The 21,062-nt window shown below is 41.3% G+C and overlaps 1 protein-coding gene across 4 annotated transcripts in view; it reads left to right on the forward strand.

Moving 5' to 3' along the window:
* Positions 1-887: 887 nt before the first annotated feature.
* The window catches only part of CFAP20DC (CFAP20 domain containing), a 276,940-nt gene continuing 256,765 nt past the window's right edge, over positions 888-21,062 (forward strand). For all 4 annotated transcript variants that reach the window (XM_075549963.1, XM_075549964.1, XM_075549965.1 and 1 more), the window contains exons 1-4: positions 888-1,222; positions 5,388-5,477; positions 6,189-6,282; positions 14,379-14,451. In XM_075549963.1, coding sequence (XP_075406078.1) covers positions 1,202-1,222; positions 5,388-5,477; positions 6,189-6,282; positions 14,379-14,451 — 278 coding nt within the window. In that variant the 5' untranslated portion in view covers positions 888-1,201. The remainder of the gene's footprint in view (positions 1,223-5,387; positions 5,478-6,188; positions 6,283-14,378; positions 14,452-21,062) is intronic.

Below are 21,062 nucleotides of genomic sequence, written 5' to 3' on the forward strand. Positions count from 1 at the left end.
TCAACATTGCATTCTTGAGTAAATTCCTGAGTTTGAAAATTCTCCACTGATAGGAGACTAACCCATTGGACTGTGAGCCTGTGATCTACTTGGCCTATAGTAGGGACTCCACGAGTTATATCTGTTCATTATTAATAATTGTACTTCTTTGACCGGAACAAAGTGCACATCAGGCAAGAATTCTGCCTCAACTCCATCCAACATCCTAGCCACATGACTTTACACAAGCCAGTTAACATTTGTGAGCCAAACTTCTTAGTTTAAAAAACATATGGCAATAACACTCACCTGGTGAGAGTGCGTCTGAGTTGGGGAGTAAATGAAGTAATTCAATAGTTGATTAAAGACTGTCTGACCCAACAGATGTGTGTAGTAATCTTTTGAGCTCCAACCCTTGGCTTTTTAAGGGGTGCAGTGGCCATTAAGCAAGCACTTCTACTTCTTTCCGTTTTCTCAACCAGTGAAAAAGGCTAGAAGAGCCTCAACAAACCTAAATTTGGGCACCTTCGAACCAGAAGTCACGTGAGTGTTCCAAGATGACAGGACTCCGTCCTTGCGCAGCCTACCAATCACAAGTTGAGAACAGGAGACTTAACAGCTTCTCCCAATGAGCCCCGCCCCCGGGGTGGCATGTCTAGGTGAGGTCTAGCTTTTGGGAGGTGACCCAGGAGAGCTTCCCTTACAAGTGGTTGGCCCATCTTTCCCCTGAGCTTCCTTAGGTTGTCCGGGTAACGTCGACGTCATCACGTAACGTCACGTGCCGGTGGGCGAGAACCCCAGGACGCCACGCGCAGGTACCTGGCGGGAGCCAATGGGCGCGGCCCGAACGTCGGCCACGCCCCGGGGCCGACTCCGAGCAGAAAGGGGCGGGGCCGCGCGCTGGCCCTCCCCGGCGGTCGGGGCGGTTGTGTGTGGCTGGGCGCGGACCGCCCGTCACGTCGGTGACGCACGCAGTAGCTCCCCGTGGGCACCAGATCCCCGGACCGGGGACCCCGGAGGCGGGGCCGCGATGGTGCGAGGCCGGGGTCGGTCGCGGAGCTGACGAGGGGCCGGAGGGCTGAGAAGAGCCTGAGCGACCGCGGCCCGGCGCGCAGCCCGGCCCTGGCTGTCGGGCCCCGGGGCGCCCGCCCGGAGGGCAGGCTCTCGCTGCTCGCGGGAAGCCGTGAACTCGGCGCCCCGCCAGCCCCGGGCCCCTGCGGGAATGTTCAAAAATGAGTACCAGGTAACCGGAAATGGCTCTCCCGCCCGCCTGTCACTTTCTCCTCCAGGGTGCCGGCGAGTGGAAACCCGACACCCACCCCGATAGGGTCCTTTTCTGGGTACGAAGGAACGAATGGATGCGTTTTCTTTGAGGGGAAACAACCACCACCAGTTGGTGTCCGATTTCACCTTTGTTCACAGTCCTGCTCAGCCCCTTCCAACGTTTGTGAGTTTACCTCAGTTTACCCGCGATTCGCGTTAAAATGCAGACAGTCAGCAGCCCTATCCACATCTGATGCTGAATTTTGAGAAGAGGACCCAGAAAAAAAGATTTTAAACAAATGCCTGGGCAGTGGTGCCCATGCAGCTGTATGGATGGGTTGTCTACGTAGATGCGTTGAGTGAGTAACATAAAGAGAGAAAATATGCGCTTTGGCTTTGTGCCATATGCTTTCCTTCAAACTGGGCTGTTCGTGGCCCAGATTGCACTGGGGTTCATTCGGATCACCTGAGGGCATTTCTCAAAAATGCCAATCTCCTGACCTCACTCCAAATCTAGGGGCTCACTCTCTAGAGGTGGGAGTCAGTCCATATACCCTTTTAACAGGTGATGAGTTCTGATGTTTCTGATGTCGGGTCCAAGGATCAGACTTGGAGAAACAACACTGGGATAGTCACCTTGAGTCGCCTGGGGTGTATCCCAGTGGCTAGCCTGCTTGCCTCCATTTGGGACATCGCCCTTTCTGTCCTGCCTCCATCCTGTCTCCTGCCCTTCCCTCAGCTCCACTGGAGGTGACACTCTATTTACAGTCTGTCCACCTTTTCATTCTGCTTTGTCCCCCAAACAGGCCTGTACTGACTTCCACCACTTTGTTGCTATGCCTTTTCACCAAAGGCTACCTGCCTCCTTGAATGTCCTCAAAGCACTCTCTGGCTCTCTCTTCTCTACCCCATTTTATATCATCAGATGGATTAGAACAATTTTAGAGCATTTGTGTCACTTGATAGTAGTATGTCTCTATAAAACCCACACATGCCCACTGTGCTGGATTTGGAAAACAAAAGCATGCGAAAAGAAGCAGGGGGCTGGGATGGGGAGGGAGTTTGTGATCTCCTCAAGTGTAAGGATTTTTCTCTTTAAAAGAAAATTGCTTCAAATTTAAAATTCATAGTGAATTATGACCTGATCTGGCAAGTTGTAGTATTTCTATCTCACACACAGTTTGCACATAATGCTGCCAAAGCAGTATGAAATTAAGGGCCTAACTTCAAGTGATCACTTGTTAAAACAAGATAAAATAATATCTGCATATTATTGAAAAATTTAAAAACTGGAAATTTTATCCAAAACTCAGGCAAGTTTGTTCATGTGCTGCTTCTAATTCAAATAGGACCCAGAGCAGCTTTTTTTAATCTGTGGGTTGCGACCCTTTTGGGGGTCAATTGACCCTTTCACAGGGGTCGCCCACCTGATTCATAAAAGTAGTAAAATGACAGTTAAGACGATGACGTAGCAACGAAAATAATTTTATGATTGGAGGTGTGACCACAACATGAGGAAGTGTATTAAAGGGTCGTGGCATGGAACGTTGAGAACCACTGACACAGAAAGAAACTGCATTTAGTCTTCATTTCACATTCCCACTTTCTTGCCAAAAAAATGATACTCTCCCTCAAAAATAATGGTTGGCTTTTACTCCCCCCCCCACATTGTAATGAAAACATGTGGACGTTCAATAATGTGTTCAGTGTTTTTATATATGTTCCTCCATGTTAGCAGGTTTACAATGAGCAGGGAGCATGTCTATAGACCTGATTATTTTCTTGCCCTATGAGAGAAGAAGCGGATGTCTGCTATCCCCGTATCATGGTCTTAGAAACATATCTTTGCTATTTTCGTATTTCCTTTGCATTTTGTGACATGTATTAGTTTTGCAGGCATACTTTGGCCTCAGTGAGCAAGAGTTATAAAAGCCCTTACCTTTTGTCTAACACTCTGTTTGCTCAGTGTTCAATCACTTTACTTTTTAATCGGTATATGTGTACGTGCCATGTCCTTCAGTCTAATAAGCTTTCCTGTATATGTATATTTTCCCTTTCTCACGGGCATTTGAAATTCGATACCATTGGCTAGATTAGTGATACCGTTATTAGAAATGTCAAGTGTCCCCTGTAGGTTACTTGTAGTAGTATTTCTCAAGAAGTTGGCAAGTTGGCACGTAGACCAGGAATATCTATATACCTTAGAAATGTGAATGGATTTTGAGTTTGCACTTAATCATAAACCCTAATTTAAGAACAGTTGGTTCTTATGATCTGACCCTGTTCTATATTGACCTCATGCAGTGATCATTGAAGAAGATGGGAGTGCTGTAGCAAAATGTGAGGAAAGCAGGTGGTGTCTGGCTGTCAGAAAGGATAGTCAGTGCCTGGGGTCTTAGAATAAGAAACTATCTAAGTGATGTGCCAACTAAGTCTACACAGAAGAAACCCACCTGGCCCGTGTGAGCCAGAGATTGTAAATAATGAAATACAAGACCCGAGCAAGGGATTATATTCCATCTTAAATTGTGAGCACCTGGCTTGCAGAAGGCTCTGGATGGCAGTGAAAGCCCCAAATCCATTTGAAGAGGCGCCACGTGGACCGAGTTTCCACAGAACTTCCCCAGCCTGTTGACCAGATATGGGAATAGTTTTGTCCTCAGGCAGAATGTATAGGAAAATAGATTATTGCAGAAAAAAGTTAGCTTAAAATTTAGCATCTTACCATTGGTTTTCCTTCTTTACCAATTTAAACTTTGTTCTAGTATGTATATTTTGTCCTTTCTTTGAGCTTGAACTTGATCTGTTTTAATTTGTTGTTGAAGGGACTTTTTTTGGTATGACTTAATGAAATCTAGGAGAAATAAACCTCTGGAGACAGCAACTAGATTGATAGATCCTTAGGGTTATGAGAACGCACTGGGCCGCTAACCACAAGGTCCATAGTTTGAAACCACCAGCCACTCCATGGGAGAAAGGCGAGGTTTTCTTCACCTGTAAAGAGTTATAGTCTCGTAAAGAGCTATAGTCTCGGAAACCCACAGGGGCAATTCTACTCTGCCTTATAAGTTACTATGAGTCGGAATTGACTCGGTGGCTGAGAATTTGTTTTTCTGGTTTTCATAGGGTTATGACAGAGGTTGCGGGGCACTGAAGAGCTAATAGCATTGGATAGGAGCATGAAGAAATGATCAAAGATTGATTTTAGTGATGATTGCACAATTTTTTCAAATATATTTAAGCCCTCAAATTGTTATGTACATGAAGTATATGTCAATAAAATGTTTTTTATAAAAGAATTGATTTTCTTGTATGGATGTCATGAGTAAATTATTTTGTATTAAAGACATAACGAGATCTTAGAGAGACACCCACAATAAGAAGTGCTTTCCTCTGGAAATCCTCCTAAGCTCTTTTCCTAAAATACTTAATTTGCCCTCTTTTTGAATATTATTCATTGACATTATTCTTCCCTGGTTTGAGAGCCAAGCATTGTGCTTAATGATCTACATTTATTGTTTTCTGAGATCCGACAACCTAAATTACAGATGATGATTCAAGATCAGGCAGTTAGTTAATGACCAAACCAGGATTCTGAGCCCAGGTCAGTATGACTAGAAAGTCTGTAGCCAGAGAAAACTGTCAGAACTTATTGGCCTGGCGTGAGAATTAAGCATGTGGGAGAAAGACGAGGCTTTCTACGCCCCTAATGAGTTACAACCTCAGAAACTCTTAGCAGCAGTTGTATCCTGCCCTATAGGGTCACCGGGAGTCAGAATGGACTCGATTGCTGAGTTTGGCTTGAGAACTGAGCTTGGTCTGAGTTGACTAGAATGTGCTGTAAGCATGACCTGTGCATGCCAACCACATGACACCCACACTTGGAGAGATTTGTAAGCTGTGCATGACATTATCATTCATTTATCGTACTTTAAAAATATTTAAGCCTTTAGTCCAAGGTGTTCCAAATTAGAATAGTAGCTTAGATCTTGTAGCTTGATATAATCAAAATAAGAAGCAGGAGTGATGATAGGGATCATGTTTCCACCAGATGCACACCTGGGACACTGGGTATAGACTGTAGCGGATAATATTACCTCCTCGGCTTTGTCTTTCACTTAAGAATTTTCTTTTTGTTTTTCTAGGGAGGTGCATTCGTTGAAATCTTTAGTGCTCAGGGAAAAAATCCTGGAGCAAAATGGAAGATCCTTGGCAGTCCGTCTGTGATTTGGAAAGTAAGTGTTAGGAACTCGGAGAAGAAACCTGAGTGCAGATTCTAGCAAAAAAGGGCTTGATCGGTTATCAGAGCCGTTTCCCCGTTCTTTCCTTCCAAACCCTTTCACAACATCGTGGGCTGCAGCCCTCCCAGACATGCCTCCTTGGTGGCGGAAGACCTTGACACAAAGCTTCTCTGTATTCTCAGACCTGGGAAGGTTTGGGGGACTATGGTATCCATGCGGAAATCGCTACATTCCCTATACTTGAGGATTTCTTTATTTCTTCATGTTGAATGACTTCTTCTACTCTATTTCTCCACTGATTCCTAGTGTCACACCCTGGACCTTATGACCTCAAACTGTGGGGCCTCCAAATTGCTCAGATATTGAAATATCCCTCTCAGATCCTAATCTTTAATTCTTCGGGTTACTTGCTCAGTTACTCCTACTAAATAAAGGTCTCAGTCATTATGACTTTGAGGCTGTTGATCATTCACTGTCTTGTCTTTTCTCTCACTTCCGGAAGCTCTAGTCTATCATTTCCTTCACTTCCCAGACAAGACTCGGAATTACTCTGCTCCCTCTCCATTCATCATGCCTGCTCAGCAAATCACGATCTTTTCTAAACACCCAAATGATCTGTCTTTTCTAGGGACTTTTTCCTGTGAGTTTGTAGCTACAGACATAGTAAAATGAAATGTGCTTCAGTTATCTCTTTTCATTCTGTAGGAGTTTGATAAAGAAGTTAAAAGTTTTGTGTTTGTCCTGGAAGGCAGCAGCCAAACGAACAAAATTCAATTACCAAAGGAGAATAAGCAAATCCGTAAGTAAGAGTTTAATACTGAAACTTAACATTTGATCCTTCAAGTATTGTTACATATCAAAAACAGGCACATCTAGGCATAACTTTTACTGGCATCTCTTTGTGTACAGGGCTTTTAAAATATATATTGTATTGTGTTTTGGGTAATCGTTTATACAGCAAATTTGGGCCACATTTTCTGTATAAATGATAGGATAATTTATCCTATCCTGTGGTTTAGGGTGTAGGGTTAATGTTGACCAATTAGTCTCAAATAGATGCTTTTTTTTTCTTTTAAAGTGCAGTACTCCCTATTAATTTTGTTTATGTTCTGATCTAATCCCAAAGATGACTGGCCTCCGGGAGTGGCTCTAGTTCCATGTGTACAGCATATCTCAGGGCCAGAGTCATGGGCATTCATTTCATCTCTACTAGTCCACTAAGTCTGGCCTTTGTAAAGAATTTTGTTCTACATTTGGTAGGTTTTTGAAATGTATTCTGTCTCAGTGTGTATTAGAAATCCAGAAGTACTTTGAAGCCTAATTTGGAGATCATTAATAATGAAATTCTGATGGTATAGTGCGTGCATGGTGCACAGCTAACACAAGGATGGCGATTCAAGCCCACCAAGTGCTCCGCTGCAGAAAGAGGAGACTGTGATTCTGTAAATATCTATAACCTCAAAACCTACAGTGGCTGTTCCACTCTGCTCGATAGGCTCGCTGTAAATTGGCACCAACTCCAGAGCAGGGAGTTCGAGTTTGAATTCAGAACTTCAGGTGTGGTGGAGGCCCTGGGTGGTAGAAATGTAATACACACGAGGCTGCTAACTAAAAGGTTGGAAGTTTAAGTCTAACATTTTTGCTGTATAGCAAGGACTTAGCAGGTATATTAAATTCATTAGTCTGTTAATCTTCACAATAGCTCTTTTACAAATAAACTGAGATTGATGCTTCACTCAGGAATCAGATGTTAGGCTAAGCTTTGAAATACTCAGGATTTTCTAAATGATAGGGTATATGGATTTGTAAGAAAATGTTATGAAAAATAGCACATTAGGGATTAGAGACAAATTAACTCATGTAATTTAGGACTATTACAAGCTAATATTTATATCTAATAGATAAATATGATTTAGCAAAAAATTCAAAGGACATAATGATGTGCTTTGGAACTAGGATCAGCATTTTGAAGTCAAAGGAACCTGAGAGGTGACCTGAACTTAAAAGTTTCATCACTCTCCCACAATTCCTGTGTGTGAGATGTAGATTTCACTAAAAATAGTAATTTTAGCAAACAAAGTAGTCAGGTCTCCTTTAGATCCGTCACTTATCTATTTATTTTCCATTCATTAGGAATGCTCATTGAGTGCCTACTATGTCGTAGGTACTACGGAGAATCGATACTTGTTTTAGTATAATTCAATTTTCCATGCATTCTTAGACTTGATGCCTGTATATATAATTTAAAGCTACTGCATATTTTAGATTTCTAAGACATGAACTAACCATCAGAGTTATAGATGGAAAATGACTTATTTTAAAGTGTCCCTCCAGTGTTTCTTTTTAAATTAAGAATTAAAACGACAAGGAGGGTCACAATCATTGCAAAAAGAACTTTCATTGGTTTACTGCCATTTTAAAAGCGTAGCTTCCTCATAGTCAAGTCAATCTGGACTAATAGTGACTCTCTGTAGCATGTCTGAGACTGTCACTCTATGTAGCATGTCTGAGATAGTGACCCTGTCTTTTGGGGAGCAGACAGCCTCATCTTCCCCCCTCAGAGCGATGGGCGGTTTGAACCGCAGTTGAATTCTTACTTAGTAGTGCTATCAAGGCTCCTTCGGTTCCTCATAGTTCCTGGTTTCGGTGGTTTTGTTTTTTAAGTTGGCATAAATGTATGCTTGTAAATGACGTGAACTCGTTAAACCAAGGACTCATGTCTGAAACTGCATTTGTTCTGTGTATGAGAGGCATCGTCCATCTTTTTAAGGATGTGGACTTTGAGAGAGAGAGACTTTTGATTTACAACATGATTCTTTTCTAAGCCAGAAACCAGTGTGGCTTCTTTTGTTCTCTCTGCTTTATCATCAGTGGCTTATAAAAGCTGCCTGTATGGGAGCCCCTGGGTGTCCCAGGTACTTAATTCACTCAGCTACTAATCAAGTCCACCCAGACAAAGATGCTTCTGAAAAAAAGGTCAGTGATCTCCGTTCAAAAACATAGCTCAGACATTGAGAAAGCCTTTGGAGCTCAGTTCTGCTCTTACACGTAGCAGGCGGCTGTGAGTCAGAGCAGCTTTGGTAGCAACTGGGACTTGCTTGCACATAATGCTGTCTGTGCCTTGACTACATTATTGACAAATCAAATTGCTCTGGTAACCTTCCTTAGACCAACTTGAGAAAGATTCCTCCCCTCCAAAGGTCGTTATTATGGACAAGTTCCTCTTTACTTCTTACTTAAGTTTCTTTATTTTTTGTTTTAGAAATAAATCAACTTTAATGTTTTATAATTTCTCTTTGAAGTGAAAGGGTGATGGTTTTAATTGGAGGAAAGAGAAGACTTAATGTATTTCTTATACAGTGTTTGGTAATCATGAATGAATCTGTTCTGAAGCCTACAGAGCACTGTAACAATCAAAACAAACAAAACTGTTTTAAAGGTTGAATCTCTACCAGTGCCTTTGAGATTATTTGGAATCTTTGGTCACAGAAATTTAATTCCTTTTACTAGTATGAAGTACTTTCTCTGTGTGAACATGTTATGGTTAATTTCAAATGAAATGACATAGCTAGAATTGAGAATTGACTTTGAATTAGCATTTCTAAATTAAGTTCAATTACCATTATGTATTCCTATTTTAAGAGTAAACATCCATTTTCTCATGCAAACTTGACACAAGGTACCCCACAGGGATCCCAAACTCTATAAGGTACTTATGAAGAAATTTTAACAATGAAATCAAGTACATTCACATTTAAAATATTTCTGGATTCACTTAATTTTTCAGAATTGCTAGAAAAGTAAAAAAGAAAAATGGAAAAAAACAACAAAAACTCCTTCATTTAGCACCTTATGAAAGAGAAAAGTGTTACATGGTGCTCTCCTAGAGGGGCAGAGTCTCACCTTTTCAATTTGAAATCTCTGCCTTAGTTTCTGATATTCACCAAATGTGTTACGTTTGCTACACTGAGAACCTTGAGGACATTGTTAAACTTTGGGTTATAATTTTTCACTGTAACTCCGCTGGCCTTACTAATGAGATGCAGGTAAGTCATTAACTGACCAAGTAGGTAGATCCTGCTAGCCTTCACCCTGGGATGCATTATGGGAAACTGCTCTGTCATCTATACACATTAACCATGTGGAAGATCCTCCCCGAGGATTGGCACCTCAGAGCTCAGGTTTGAAACCACTGTGACATCTCAGTCCAAGGCCTGTGCACGTATCAATTTCAACTGACAGGTCATCTTCGTGAGCTTCTCCCGAGGCTCTCCCTGTCCCTACTGCAGTGTTCTTGTTAAAAATAAATCTCATCATGACTGCCTCTTTAAAATGCTCTGATGACTTTGACCCCACCACGGTAATAGAAGTGTGCTGGCGAGCAAGGTCACCAGCGAGTTCTCCGTTCCTAATTCCATCATGCTGAAAGTAGTAGCAGTGTTTGAGAATGTTGGCATCCTTCTCTTAGTACACTTCCTTCTTCTGGGATGCTCCACGTTCCTGACTTTTCTTCCTAACTCACTGGCATTCCTTCTTAGTGTCTTTCTTTTCTCCTTAGTATCTTTCTTGATTCTTACTCCTCTCCCCACCCCAACTAATGCTGCACCGTCCCTAGACTCAGTGCTTAGCCCTCTGTCTACATTTATTCCTGTGGTTCTCAGCTCTAGGACCTTGGCTTTCAATACCACCACTGTCCAACTCCCAGATGCACATTTCCAGCTCAGTCGTCTCTGTCAAACTCTAATCTTGTATATTCAGCTACCTAGGTAACATATCTTCTTGGACAGCTGAAATGTAATCTATCTAAAACTGAACTCCTGGTCTTTACTCCTAAAATGTGTCCCTTCCCTCTTGCACATTGCTCTGTCTCAGCTGTTAGCAACTTATCTTTTCAACTGTGGAGAGCAGCAACTTTTAGATTCCTCTCACCCCCTGCCCCTCCCTCTTTCAGTCGGTCACTGGAGATCTTTGGACCACAGTTTTGCCCCCTTCCATGCTGGCACAAGCCACCATTATTATCCACTGGAGTTACTGAAACCGTCTTCCAGTTAGCCTCTCTGTTTCTACCTTTGCCTCCCTAAGTCTGTTTTTAACCTGGCAGCCAGACAGACCCTTCTACATTGTAGAGGAGATCCTGATCTTCCCAGTGAAATGAACGGCCTGTGAGCCCTTGCAGCATCTGATGCCTTGTGAACTACCAGACTGCAGCACCTCTGATTCTTCTCCTGCTCACTCTGCTCCGTCACAGAGGTCGCTTTGCTATTTTCACACGTGGCCTTTGCACCTGTGCACTGGTTTTGCTCACTGACTAGCGCTTTCTTCCTCTAGATGGCTACTGGATCGCTCTCACTCCTTCCAGCCTGTGAGAGTGTGACAGTCTCAAGGAGGCCCATCCTGCCCTGTCCCACCTTGTAGAGCCTTTTGCTGTTGTTCTTGATCCATTTTGCTGTGCTCTGCTTTTTCCCCCTTCTAGCGTGCTGTACATTTATTAGGCGTATTGTGTGTATTTATTGTCTTTTCATCATCATCAGGAAGTTCCACCACCAGACAGTGTAGTGTATTTTGTTCACCTAGAATAGTGCCTGGTATATGGGAGACATTCAATAAATGTTTATAGACTAAATGGATGAATACAGGAGCGGCATCCCATTGACTTTAGAATCAGACCTTTGTGCTTTACATGACCCACCCTGCACTATTGTGTCTCTGGCTACTTTGCCAGAATGACCTTCTGCTGCTTTCCCTTCTGTTTGTCCTTCCAGCCCTGCAGGCCCTTGAGAACAGCCAGTCTGCCACATCTCTTTCCATTACTAATGGAGTATTCCCTCTGTCTGAATATTTGTTCCTCCTGTGTTTCTCTGCTCCCCTTGCCTAGTCGATTCTTGCTTACTCTTCCCAGCAAAATTCCAGGATTGTTTCCTCAAGAAAGCCTTCATTCATCATCCCCATCAATCCAAGGACACAGGGTGTATCTGTTCGTAGCCCCCTGAAAACTTCCTGGAATTAGAACGTAGGTTCCAGAGACCATGTCTGTCTGATTTCCTGCAAGGCCCCCTGGCATGTTAGCCTCGCACAAAGTCGGTGCTGAGTGAACGGTTGTCGAGGACCTGATTTAGTGCATACAAACAGCATACAAACAACCTGGTGAGATAACAGCTTTAAGTTATTAGCCCCATTTTATAGATCAAAATAAAGGGGCCAAGAGGGATTTTCTACTGCATCCAAGCAAAATGGAATAACCCATAATGAAGGCAAAACTACCTCCTGTTTTCCATGTGGAAGGGAGAGTGGTGCACGTGAGTGTACTGTTTGTGCCTGGGCGGCAGCAGGAGCTACAGGGTCACTTCAGTCATCAGTTACCAGGGCACTTGTAAAAGGTGGCCGTCCTGTAGTCTCATCTTAACTCTTTGGACAACATAACACTAACAGAATATGTATGAGATGGAAAATCTCATTTTATACCCCCTCCCTTCCACAGACACTTATTTTTTATTGTGGTTTGGGTGAAAGTGTACTGAGAAAATTAATTTTCTATCTAACAACTTACACACATTTTATTTCATAACATTCATTGTAATCCCTCAGTGTAATAGCACTTTTCCCATTTTCTTCCTAGATTCCCCGTTTCCATTGGTCCGTCTTTCTTTTAAAATGAACAAGTATTAAAATCAGTCATGAGACTATATCTTAAAAGTAGGAACATTTTGCATTACTTCTTAGTGTTGATGGCAAAGTCCCGGGAATTGCTATTATTAAATATATTCTTAGTTCTTAACTTGCTCTAATGAAACAACCATAAAACCATTGTTTTAAAACCTGATGCTAAAAATAGCACATTTGCCAGTGAATATGTGTTTTAAAATACTCAAAAGAAAAAAGTCCTGACCCCTTAAAATTCTTGCATTTCAGGCACAGAGTAGGTTATAAAACTGCAGAAACATTCATATTTCAGTAAAAAGACTACTTTTTAAATGAAATTTATGTACTTGATGGACATTTTTTGACTAATAGCTGCTCTACTTTCCTCATTACTTAAAGAGGGAGATTTAAAATACAATGTAGACATGAAAAGTCAGTTAAAATTTTCAAGCAACTGGAAAAGATATTACTATACGTCTGTTTAGCATTTCTGACCCACACGACCAGTGGATGTCAAACATTATTAAAGCACTTTTTCCTTTGTCAGATCATCACCATATGGTATTGTCAGACTTCTTTTAATCATAAAAATGAAGCCCTGTGGAAACTAGGTCTTCTGTATTTGAGAAAGTAGACGTGGAAAGCTTTCTTTTCTCAAGGGCAGGGATCGTTCATATCTAAAATTGTTCATACAAAAAAAGCCTTATATGTGTCGCCTTTATATTTGCAGAGAACAGTGCTGATTCAGTGAGATTTGTAACAAATTAGGGAGTTTTTTTTTAAAGATTATGATTTTATTTTTCCTGGTGCTCACTCAACTGTATTTACAAAGGCCATTGTGCAGTGGAAAAACACAACTGAGGCAATCGATGGAAGATGGGGGGGGGATCGATTGATGATGCTATACTTAGATTGGCCTTATTTTGCTATCTTGCAGGTTTGATTTTGTAGTCCCATACTCTGATTGCATGTCTCACTCGCTTTTCCCATAAATATGGTAGAATTAGATTTCTAAAGACTTTTTTAGGGTCAGGCCCCATAAGGCCCTTATTTTTAGATTCTCTGGAGCAATGTATTAACTTATTACTCCTCAGTAAAAGATATTGCTGTATGCATTGATTAAAATATTAAGCAAATTTTATCAAATCAGTTTATTGTTTAGAACTAAATTTATGATTAAATATAGGAACTGAAGTTGCTTAGTAATGCTGTGAAACAAGCCCCCAAAGGAATTATGAGCCAGAAGAAGGTCCTTATATAACAAAGTCTATCCAAAAATACAGCCCACAAAGTCACAAGAGACAGACAATGAGATGCTTTTTGGGCTAGTTGGCTTCCTTAAGATTGCTTCCCCATGTGCTGGCCTGCACAAATAGATTTGTAGGAGAGTCTTGCACCCAAGTCCTACTCCAGGAGGGGAAAAATCCTTAAAGGCATGTTTTTAGGAGGTAGTGAGACTAAAACATCTGTGAAGAGCAGCGTAACTGAGAGATCAAGTAAAAAGTTCAAAACCTGGGAGGAAAGGCACTAAGTGAATGGGTCTGGCATGGGCAAGATAAAGTCCATTGTTTTGTGAAGCAATTGTAGACTTCAGCTCTCAAAAGTGCTACAGGGATGGGTTTTTCTGCAAGTATTTTAAAGCAGATGAAACCGATAAATGAGAAATAAAAGTTATCAGTTCTTTAATTAGTGAGTATTAAATTAATTAAATATCCTTTCAGTTAACAGTGGCATTATAAACAAGAGTATGTTCCTTCATCTATCTCAATGTGGACACATTTAAAACTGTATGAATTAAATATGGCTCATGAAGGCTTCAGTTATGGTTGTCATAATTAGAATTGTTTTGCTTGAGCTATTGTTTTTTATTAAGTTGTTTAGTACAGTTAAAACTGTCAGTGAATAAAAAGAATTGCCACATGCTTTTATAGTCTCCTTGATGACAATCTATAGTTCAATTTTATATGTCTTTGTTGAATGCAGCTCTCAATGTGCATTCTCTTGCAACCTAATAAAAACAGTAAATAAAAATTATTATTGTTTAAAATTTTCATAAAAATTTTACCAAGGCTATAGATGGGATTTTAAAAGTTAGCATCTGTTGTGAGAATTTCTTTTGATTTCACAGTCAGGTTATAACTCATGGGCAGTTTTATACATTACTGAAATGTAAAAGCTTCAGCTTGTTGGCATGTGATCGCACTTGTTTATATGTGAACATACATAGTTATGTACATTTCTCCCTTCTCGTTCCAGTCGGACTGATCCAGAGGTTTCTTGTGCTACAGATTTATGTGCCCCTGGGACAGGACTTCTCCACTGAACTGCTGTAAGATATACAGAGCTTCTTTGAATGTTTCATGTGTGTTAGACATTTGATCAATTGAGTAGTGCCAGTAGTCATTAATTACAAGTGGCAGTTTTTACATTAAAGAGCAGTGACTTATCAAATCGACATGAAGTAATTAAACTAATTTACTCGTATTTCTTGGATATTAGTATAGTCTGACATTTCCCTAGGGAAAGAAAACTAATTTCATCTGTTAAAGAACATACCAGAGGATTATAATTTTGACAATAAATAGCCTACAATTTGAAGAAATAAATAGTCCTGAGGTTTGAGATTTGGGTTGAAATGAAGGGTGATGTTATGTTTTACATTGTTACTCAAAACTTTGGATTAAAATGGATGGAAATATATCATTTTAATGTTATTTACTTTAATTTCAGTATATTGGTCACTTCTATTTGCATATAGAAGGCTTAGCATATAAATGGTCTTGCCTATGAACAGATTGTATTGCAAAAATGAGACTATATAGCTCAGTTGAGCTATCTCTTGTCTGATACATGATACTGAGAATGAAAATAACACTCAGTGTGTTTGTAGATTCACATAGAATGGAATACGCTTTAAGATTTTATTTCATTAGAAAGTGCGTATAATTTAAATAAATTACATATAAGACATGCTATTTTGTAATTCTCCATTGCAATTCATTAGGTGTCTAATGTCAAGGTGTCTAATGTCAGTGCATTATTTGAGTCTCTCTCTCTCTCTCTGGTTCCACCAAGAAAGCATTTTCAAGATTTCAAAGACATTCTCAGGATACAGAGAGTACCTTAAAAGTTGTATTTTCAGTATAGTGGAAAGTGGTTCCCTACCAGATGGAAGAAGGTGACTTACATTCCGTCCTTTAGTTTTTAAAGCTCCTGCCATAGAAGCCCAACCCAGCCCCTTATTCTCTTGACCTGTCACCTGTCGGCGAGACTTTTAAGAAGAATTGGTGGGGATACTGACTGTTGGTTGGCCTATTGAACAACGCTATCTCTGCAAGACACTTGGCTGAACCAAGGGACAGAATTGCTTGCTTAAAAGCCTTCTTTTTCCATATAGACCTAACCATATAAAGCTTTATTTGAACTGCAAACACTTGAACTAGGCAGTGTACTCTTTAAATCACGTATGTTTGAAGATTTCTTTACTGTGAAATTATCCAAGGTTTAATTTAGTCCTGCTTGAGAACAGGGGTTGCTAACCTAAGTAAGCCTGTCTACCTCTTTGTTATTAATGCTCTTGGCCTTTTAAAGGCTGGGAAAACATGAGGCATGGTGGGGTTAATGATTTGATGTATCCATAGATCCCCTCATTCTCACACTCTCTTAAGGTGTTCCTACTGTTTTTTTCCCCAGTTGTTTTCATTTCGTGGTTTTAGCAAATTAAGTCTTATGGACAAAAGCTATAAGTTATTCAGTAACATAAAAGAGATATTCTTGTTCTGACCTTGTGGTTTCATTAGAGTATAAGAAAATATTTTAACTCTACATCTGAATCTGTTATTAATAGATAATAAAAATATTTTGTTGTAAGAAGTCTTGGTAGAGACCATGTTTTAAAAGCAGAAAAGCAGAGTAAAGAACAGAAATTCTCTAAGTACAGCTTTTTCTTCCTTCCTTTGCTTTTAAAGGAAAGTGCTTTCTCTCGGCACCCTTAGTGTTTTACTGTTTCTAGCAGCACAGCTCTAGGCGATTTTAAATAATACATTTCTCTAACAAGCTTGGGACTTCACATAGCAGAACGATATCTGGCTTCTGCAGTCTTCCATTGTCAGGATGGGAGAGGCGTTTTGCTTCACAATGCTACATTGGCACATCAAGAGGTTTTCATAAATAAAGTCTTGCCTGCTAGTTTGTGCATTTATTAAGTCATCTACACACACCTTGCTCCTCCTGGGGCACCTGCTGGCTGCTGCATTGCTCCGAGGGAGACCGTGCTTCTGTGGGCCAGCGAGATGCCTGACAAACAGCCGCAGCTCTGCCTGAGGAGTCACTCATCGAGGCAAACCACAGTCTTTGGAATTCGTGTTATTGTCAGGCAGTGTGATAAGGGCATGTGATATACCTTGATTTTGTACACTTTTCCACACCACCTCTGCCGCTCTCCTGTCCAAGCCACCAACACACCACTCCTCATTTATTATGAGAACTCTCGACCGGGCTTCCCGGCTTCCTCTGCTGCCTGTTTCCAGTCAGAACTCCACACCACAGCTGGAGGGCTCTTTCTGAAAATCAGCTGCATTTCCCATTGAACTGAGGTTAACCCCCCAAATTATTTTCACTCTTGAGTGCTTGCTTCTCCCCTGCTCTCCCTGTGTCAGTGTGCACCACTCTGTCCTCACAGTTTGTCAGCGACGCAGACTCTTCCCTTTCCTCAAGTGCAGGCTTGTGCTCCTTCTGTGGTTCAAGTGCAAGTGGTTTAAATTCCTGTCTTTTGGTCTAGTTGCTCCTCCTGCTCAGTCTCCATCTCTGGCTAAACTGCCCTCTTCAGTGAGCCCTCTGATTTCTCCCAACTGAACGAGGCTCACTGCTTATGTCCTCTGTAACACACTGCTCTTCCTTCTCCATAAGTAGTGGTTGACAGATACATGTTTCTTTGATTAGCTGTCATTTTACTAGACTTTTAACTTCATACGATCAGGGGCACTGTCTGTTCTCAATGAGATACCCTGGCATCTAATAGGCTTTGAAATATGCCCGAGTAGATGGGAGGATGGAAGGATAGATTGATGAATGAAAAAAAAAGAATAGAAGCCGATCCCTGGCCTCACATAGTTTATTATGAGAGTGAAAGATGCGGAAAAAGGCCATTTAAATATAGCTTGAAAAAGGTTAGGACGTAGAAGACCTGTGGGGACCCAGGGAGTGCTAGGATAGAGCCTGGGCTGTGGAACTGGACGGTCTAAAGTCAGATTCTGCTTTAGCGACGAAGCTCTGAGCAGATTTCTTCGTTCACCTCGGCCTCAGCTGCTTCACCTGTGAAATCAGTAACTAGAACCAATGAAGTAATGTAGTATATAACTCAATGATTAATTCACATTAATTCAGAGGCATAAGAACTTTCAGGTCTATTAACTCTTAAGCCAGGAGTCAGGTTCCAGCCTAACTCTGTGCTTTGAACCCCCATAGAAAACTGATTATTTATCTAACTCTGCATACCTATGTGATCATAGATGGATAGAAAGTACTTTATGTGAATCTTAGGAAAAGGTGAAAGAGCTAAGCTTTACAGTTTTTCTTCAGGAATGTCCTGTACATGTAGTTTTTAGTATTAACAATTCTAGGAAGAAAAGAGATTTTATTCTACTATCTTTGTGTGTCTTTTATTACCTTTCTGAGGGACAAAAGCTTGAATGTTAAATGAATTTTTTTCTAATCTCTGTTTTTGTCATGTATGATAACTTGCACATTAGACCTTTGTTTTAAAATATAAAGTAAGAAACGGGTTTATCTGGTTTTAGTGCTTTTTATTTTGGTTCATGATCTAGTTTGGTGTTGTTTTTATAGCATTTAAAATGATTAATTTCTGTTTGGTTGCCAGCCCACTAAAATGAGGGTCCCTCTCCTTCCTTTTGCAAATGAACCATTTTGACATGCCGGCTTCTTATTTTTAGTCACCTTTGCCGTTTCCATGGTAGGGCACCTGTGTCTCATTGTTTCACTTGAAGTGAAATGATTACTAAACAACAGGTTTTAAAGTTTTCTTTCATTTTGTGGTCTTCTGTGTGCTCCCTCACTACAGCAGCAGGGTGCCAGCAGCTCGCTTGTGAGGGTTTGCGAGGTGTTTCCAAGCCTGGGGGTAGACATCTGGTGCACAGGAGGGACACCAGGAACCTAAGCTCTTGGAAAACAACCAACTGCCTCTTGAAATAGAAATCCATTTTCCCTATATTTGATGCTGCCAATCACACTAAATGACTTTGGAGTGTTACATTTTTTGACAGGAATCACATTCATTTTCCTGAATACCGTTGAGTTGCATTAATTTCTTTTCCTCTCTGATTTTGTCATTATCTCGATGAATTCTGAGAGACATTTTGTACTCTTTTGCCTCTAGTGAATTGACATTATTTCCTCATTTCCCTGAGCTCAGCCAGTGCTATTTCAGTATATGGGAGCAAAGCACCCTGGAAATCTGCAGAGGGCATCATGAGCGGATGGACAGGTTGGAGTGCACAGCGTAGCGGGCCCAGGGAATATCGATGCTGGGTTTCACATGGTGGGACCTGAGCCATGTGGTGTCCGCTTCCCCGTGGAATCATCTGCCCTAATAAAGAAACAAACGATAACCAAGCCCTGGCCCTTGAGTTGATGCCAGCCCCTATCAACCCCAACCCTGTAGGACAGTGTAGAAGCTTTCCCGAGCGTTCCCGGGCTGCCCTCTTGGTGGAAGCAGATGGCCACATTTGTTTGTGTAGCGGCTGGTGTTATAAGGTGGGCACACATGGCCCCGTATTGCCCGGTCACCTTTGCCAAATTACAAGAACCAGGTGGATTCCAAGTTTCTAAGTTTATTTTCGAATGCATGGTAAAGGTTTGCGACCATGATCTTGCCTCGAATGGCCACCCTTCCTCTTGTTGCTGTGCTCACAGCACATAGACAGGCTGAGTGAAACGTTTTCGCTTTTTTCACACAGACACAAATCTTGGAATGACAGATACAAATTGCAAAAAGAAAGTTTTGTTTTGACAAAATCTTAAGACAGGCCGGGTATGCGGGGGTTATCTCAATGTGTGTGTGGTGGGGGAGCTGGGGGCGAGCAGTAATAGGTGGGGGAAGAAGAAAGCCTGGGGAAGAGTAAGGGCACTCAGATAAGAATTGAGTCCTTGGATTGTAGTGGTGATTGTACAACTCTTCTTGACGTGGTTGAACTATTGAATTGTATTATATGTAAATTATATACCAATGAAATTATTTGAAAAAGATATCGTTAAAAAAAGAATTGAGTCTTTGATTTAGCTAATATAATATCCTTGATAATTTGTACCTGGACACAATCACAGGATTCTGAGAGGCAGGCTAGAGGAATTCAACTTAGGGTCACATGTATGGTGAAGTTCCAGTTAAGCTATGTCTTGACAAACTGTATGATTCTAACTGTGGGTCATCTAACCTATTTTGTATTTCCACCATAAGGTAAATGTGGGTTGACGTTTCAAGTGCCCCTGTCGTCTGATGAGTTCGAACCACTGAGCTTTTGGTTAGCAGCCAAATGCTTAAACATGTGCCTCCGGGGTGCCTTCATTCTGGTTTAGAATCCAGTCACGTGCCATGGAGTTGAACCTGACTGCTAACAACACTTAGGACAGCGTAGAAGGCCCCATCAGGATTTCCAGGGCAGTACTCTTTATGGAAGCTGACTGCCGCATCTTTCCTCCACAGGTCGGTGGTCGGTTCAACCTGCTGACCTTTTACTCAGCAGTAGAGTGTTTATAAGATAGAGGAATCCCCAAAGTGCCCCTAGTACTTAACATTTTAACAGATCCCTTGTGATCTCTGAATTACAGTATTTGGAATTTGAAATTCTATATGAGTGAGGTGTAAAGGTTTTCACCTAGAATTCAATCTGGGGTATATAGTGTACATCCTGAGTTTCTGTCTAGTCCTCTTGCATTGTTCTGGGGTGCCATCAAGTTGGTTCCGACCCATAGCACAACCCTGCCTGATCCTGTACTGTCTTCACAACTGTTCCCATGCTTGGACCCATTGTTGCATTCCTCCCTAGTTAGGTGATCTTGAACCTGACAAATGCTGTCACTTTTCTAATCCTTTTGTCAGACTTAGAGGAGACCTGGTGCTATAGTGGTTAAGCATTGGTCTGCCATCCATATGCTTGGCACTTTGAAACCACCAGCAGTGCCTCTGTAGAAGACTGGGCCTTCAAATCCTGTAAACAGTTACAGTCTCCGAAACCCATAGGGTCATTGTGAGTCGGCATTGACTTGATGGCAGTGAGTTTGGTTTTGATCAGACTTAATATGAGTATTTTCATTCCCCCAAAACATTTTTAGGAAGTTCAGGTTCAAGTATACCTCAAAGCTTCCTTTTCCATATCTGTAGTGTAGAAAATTGCAAAATACTAACCCCATAAAACAAAGCTTTAGCTTAGAGTTAATTTGATGAAAGTTATTCCTATATCAACTTTTCAGTATATTCATTAGATAGACAAAAGGACCATAAAGAATATTAACAAAGGCTCGGGTCTTTCTTCCTTAATGCATTTTTCTACTACTTGCCCTTCTTCAGTGATGATGGTGACAATATGCTTGTTTGAAACTTTCAGCAAAGCAAAGTGACTATGGCCTCCTAGCTGCAGGCCTGTTCTTCTCATGTGTCACCAGGCTTCTTCAGCCACCATAGTTGGGGCAATACCCACATTGGACATTTTCAGGTCAGAATGACATTGGTGAAGGCTTCTGAGATTGGATCCACTTATCCAAGTACAACTCGTCTCGTGGACAATGTGCTGTTTTATCTTTGGGCCATTCCGTTGCTTTTCACTGAAGCAAATAATGGTTGCCACTTAGTCTTTCAGTTGGTTGTAAAAGATGTTATCCACCCCCCCACCCGCCCATTATCATGATCCAAATTCTACCTTGTAA

This window comes from Tenrec ecaudatus, chromosome 5 (assembly GCF_050624435.1).
Source record: "Tenrec ecaudatus isolate mTenEca1 chromosome 5, mTenEca1.hap1, whole genome shotgun sequence".
Lineage (NCBI taxonomy): Eukaryota > Metazoa > Chordata > Mammalia > Afrosoricida > Tenrecidae > Tenrec > Tenrec ecaudatus.